The following is a 5,000-nucleotide window of genomic DNA, read 5'->3' as shown; positions in this document are numbered from 1 at the left end:
CGGTGACCAGCAGCAGCCTCAACCTCGCCTGCAATTGCTCTCAGGAACTCAACGTCTCGTCCGCGATCATGTTCAAGACGTTCGACACTTCCCTCACGGATTTCACGCCCGGCTACTGGGCTCTCGGCTGCCACGAGTTCCCGGAAGGTAAGAGGGCGAGGAGGGCCCCGGGCGCTCCGGGTTTTCCTCTCCTTTCTCTCTCTTTTCTCTCATCTTCTCTCTTTCTGGTTTCGTCTTCTCATTTTTGTGCTATCTTCTCTTCTCTCTCACTTTCTTTCTTTCCTGTTTCGTTTACTCTTTTCTCTTTCATCTTCTCTCTTTCTTGTTTAATTTTCTCTTTTCTGTGCTATCTTCTCTTCTCTCTGTTTTTCTGTTCTCTCTCATTTTCTTTCTTTCCTATTTTGTTTACTCTTTTCTCTATCTTGTTTTGCTCTCTTTTCTCTGTTATCTTCTTTTCCCTCTTGCTTCAATCCCTGCTCCTCCTTCTTTCATTTCTCTCTCCCCGCTTTCTATTCTCGTTTTAGCATTTTCTCTTTTCCTCCCTCCTTCTCTTCTGCCTTCCCCCTTTCTCTTCTCCTCCCTCCTTCTCTTCTCCCCTTCCTTCTCTTCTGCCTTCCCCCTTTCTCTTCTCCCCCTCCTTCTCTTCTCCTCCCTCGCCTCCCCTCTGCTCCTCCGGCGGCAAGAAGGAGGATTATAATTACACGTCTTTCTCGATTCCACCAGGACCTCCCTAGCGCTAAGAAACTTTCTGATTTTATGTCGTTTTCGATTTTCTCTCCTTCCTCTTTCCTCTCTTCGCCTCGGATGGTAGGACTTCTGTGGCGGCAAAAAAGGAATTGGTGATTTTTTTGGGCTTTCTCGACTTTCTGTTTATCTTTCTGTCTTCATCTTTCGATGTCAGGACCTTCCTCGGCGGCGAGAGAAGACGTTTTATTTCTAGAAGTATTTTTCTTTTCTTGCCTTTTTTTTTATCTTCCTTCTTCTGAGAAATTCAGTCTTGTCTCTCTCTCTCTCTTTATCGCTAAATCCTTTCAATTTCTATTTTTATTCCGTTTTCTCTCCTTTTGTTACAGTCTTCTATTTCTGGTCAATGACTTCCAAGATCTCAAGAAATAAGTTTAACATTAATCTATTTGCGTTTCCTTTCTTCCTCTTTATTAATAGATTCCTCCCTCTCCTTCTGTTTCTATGTTGGCTTCGAATCCATGTCCCTCTTTCTGCCTTTCTATAAGTGTTCTGGGTTCTTGGTTTCCATTGCATTCACGATGACAAGAGGGACTTTTCCAAATGGATTTGTCTCTTCTCTTTATCGCCAATGTTTTCTGTCTCTCTGAATGGTCGCTGCGCTCTCCGCCGGCAGGGCTTTCACGAGGATGAGAAAAGGTGACTTCCTGAAGACCGTTTAGGCTTCTTTTTCTTCCTGTCTCTGTTCGGAGGCGTCTTTTTTTCCTTGTACACTTTCTCAAACTGCCTCTCCCTTGCTCCTTCTCTTTCCCTCCCTTAGTCTCTCTCATTTCTCTGTATCTCTCTTTCTCGCCCTCTCTCATTTCTCTGTATCTCTCTTTCTCGCCCTCTCTCTCTCTTGTCAATATTCTTTCTTCATTTGCATTTTTCTTCCTAATTGCTATGCAATTATTACGTCGCTCGGCCACTTCCTCTTCCCAGGGCGCTGTTTCACTGTCAGGTTTGCCTCGTTTAATTCTGCATTATAATAATGCAATATCTAATCAAGGTGTCAGAGTGATATACAGAACACCACCGCCTCGTCTCCTCCTAAGAAATCCATTAAGAAACATTTTGCGAAGTGATTTTTTAAGAATTATTTTCCAATTCTTTCTTCTGTATGTTCCGTGTCCGCTCCTTTCAGATTACCCCAACAGCACGAGCGTGAGGTGCGAATCGACAGCAACGGCCGTAACCGGAAGGACTCTGATATCACCTGTGCAAATAGCAGCCGCGGGAACCTCGGCTACAGGTGAGTCATTTCTTGTTAGGAGGTGGAAGCGGGTGTGCGAGATTCCTCACTGTGTGTGTTTGTGGGTGCTTGTTTGTTTGTTTGTTTGAGTATGTGCGTGTGTTCACACACACACATGTACTGTGTGTATGGGTCCACTCTTATTTAGGCATATTGTTTTAGTTTTAGCGAAAATTCTCTGCTTCCGTGAGGCTTCAGTGAATCACTTCCTTGGTGATCCCTCTGCTTCGAACAGCAATTCGACACAGTGACCCTCCACACGAACCTCCCTCAGGGCAGTTCCTCCAGCCAATGAGAATCCTCACGGCAAAGTCCGCTCCGAAACGCACCAATCAGGCCTCTCTCTCCCGTCCTTTCAGTTGCCGGATTCTTCTGGTCGCTGATCGCCATCATGGTCGCCGCCGCCTGAAGGGCGATCGTTCAGGCGCTGGAGGGTCTTCCTCGTGGAAGGTAAGAAGCGAAGACGCGCGAGGCTGATCTCGTGTGATAAATATTGATTTCCGAAGCGAGCGCCGCCCGTGGAGGAGGAGGGACTCGGGCTCCTGGTGGTGGAGGCCGGGCGGATGGGCGGCGGAGCTCGAGCGGTCAGGCTGACACTTGCACAGGTTCATCTTCGTGTCTGTATTCTGGTATTGGCGATGGCGGTGGAAGTGGCAGTCAAGATAATGAGCACAGCTATGGCCGTTATGTCTGTGATTGTGACTTTGATTGGTAGAATAATGGGTTTGGGGACAATAATAATGGCTATAACAGCAAAGCAATAATAGTAATAATAATGATGATAAATGTATAATGATAGATGATGACAATGATAATAATAATCATGAGGATAATGGTGATGATCGCAATTACAATAATGTTAATGATGTTGATAGTCATAAAAATATATTAATGATGATAATGAAATGAAGATAATGATAATAATACTATTAATAACAATAACAACAATAATGACAATATCAATAATAATAATAATAATAATTACCATTATTATTATATTAATATTTATGATAACAATGATAGTTATAATAATATTCATAAGAAATACAATAGTTATGATGGTAGCAATAATCATAGTAATAGTAATGTATGAATGATACTACTACTACTACTAATATAACTGATAATAATGTATTATTAATAATGATTATAAGAATAGTAATGTATTAATGATAATAATGATAATAATAATGATAATAATAATGATAATGATAATAATAATGATAATGATAACAATAATGATAATAACAATAATAATAACAATAATGATAACGATAATGGTGATAATAATGAAGGAAATGTAATATTTATGTATTTCTAATGATAATGATAATAATAGCAATGATAAAACTTAATGATAATAACAGTGATAAACGACGATAATAGAATAATAATAAGGGTAATCATAACAAAAATGATTACGGTAATAGTAAAAATGATTATAAAGTAATAGTGATGAAAATAATAATATTCATGATGATGGTTATAAAAATAATGATAATGATCTTACAGTTGATAACAATAATGACAATAGTGATAATGTTTATGATGATAATAACGATAATAATAATAATAATAATGATAATAATAATAATTATAATAATAATAATAATAATAATGATAATATTGATGGCGATAATCATATACAAAAACATAAGCATGCATATAAAAAATTAATAATAAGCATGATAATAATAACCTTTTCTACCTGCCCTTCCCCCGCAATTAGCAAGAAGAGTGCAGGTTACGTGACCATCAAAGGCAAGGAGAAAGACGTGAATACAGGAATCTGTGATAAAAGTCGGGTCTAAAAGCCAGGTACAAACACATCAGTCCTCGAGCACCTGTTTACCTGGTGGAGAGCGAGACAGCTGCTTTAGGGTTTTAGAGTTATTTAGAGTGTTTCTTGAGCGCTTGTATGATAAGTTACCGCTGTTAAACCACTCTATCTGTTGGGAAGATTTAAACTGCAAGAGTATATTTGTAGTTAGCGAATAGGGATGGAGGGAAAGTTTAGATGCTATAAAGGTTGATGGGTCAGATGTTTATCGAATTTCTAACGGAAAAATGAATGATATTAATAATAAATACAAATTATTTGGCGGCGGCACACTCAATGAAGGTGCCGACGCTGTTTGTTGTTGTGTTGGAAGTCACCTGTTGTGTTGTCACGAAGTTAGGCGTCTTTCCGTTCGTCGGCTCTGTGTATTCCAATGTTTACATAAAAAAAATCAGTCTTTATACTTGTTAATCTTTAAGAACTGTATGTAAATATATATAAAAACACACGAGAACCAAGAACCTAGCAGAAAGGGAAAAGAAAATAAGACCTTGCTCTTTCATGAAAAAGCGCGGGTTCTTGGGCTGGAGAGCGGTTGGCTGCAACCTCTCTCGCAGGAAGGAGAAAAAACTCACAAACCTCATTTTAACTCAAGACTGCAAACGAGTACCTGGCTTCGCTGGGATGAACTTCACTGCAGCCCTGAAGCACAGTGGCTCTGTGCGCGGGGTATATGGATTATTCCACTGCAAGCTCAAAGGCCTATTAGATGTTGGAGGTACAATACTAAAGGTAATTTTTGTCTCCTTTTCCACAACGCCTCTTGTACCCCCCTCCCCTGACCTCCGCCCCTCCTTGTCATCCCCGCCCCCTTTATATATATATATATACTCTCGCCCCTTATATACATGTATGTTCTTGTAAAGTTGGAAATAAAGATTACTGTTACTATTACCATTATCATTGTGGTTTTATTAATCCAAGTTTTGTTTTGTTTTTCTAATAAGAATCGTGTTTGTTTATCCAAAAGTTTTTATGTATGTTGAGAACATGTTATTTTTATTTTCCTTTTTTTCTTTGTGTCTTTATGTACGTTTCTCCTGGTCTGTTTCTTAAAGTTGTATTGACATTATGAAGCATAGGTATCACGCTTCTAAATCAGAGCCTGAAGTAATGGCACGTGCAGTGATTAACTCTTCACCGTGGCAGAAAGTCTATGGAAAGTCGTGTGAAAGTTCTGAGAAA

At 39.5% G+C, this 5,000-nt stretch overlaps 1 protein-coding gene across 1 annotated transcript in view; it reads left to right on the top strand.

Moving 5' to 3' along the window:
- LOC113802237 (uncharacterized) overlaps window positions 1-4,716 on the top strand; it is a 32,856-nt gene extending 28,140 nt beyond the window's left edge. Inside the window, exons 8-11 of the mRNA XM_070129087.1 lie at window positions 1-147; window positions 1,868-1,975; window positions 2,335-2,425; window positions 3,705-4,716. The exon at window positions 1-147 is cut by the window's left edge and continues 27 nt beyond it. Coding sequence (XP_069985188.1) covers window positions 1-147; window positions 1,868-1,975; window positions 2,335-2,384 — 305 coding nt within the window. The 3' untranslated portion in view covers window positions 2,385-2,425; window positions 3,705-4,716. The remainder of the gene's footprint in view (window positions 148-1,867; window positions 1,976-2,334; window positions 2,426-3,704) is intronic.
- The last annotated feature ends 284 nt before the right edge of the window (window positions 4,717-5,000 follow it).

This window comes from Penaeus vannamei, chromosome 13 (genome assembly GCF_042767895.1).
Source record: "Penaeus vannamei isolate JL-2024 chromosome 13, ASM4276789v1, whole genome shotgun sequence".
Lineage (NCBI taxonomy): Eukaryota > Metazoa > Arthropoda > Malacostraca > Decapoda > Penaeidae > Penaeus > Penaeus vannamei.
Note: the sequence above shows the minus strand (reverse complement) of the source record. Positions and strands in the feature narration are given on the sequence as shown.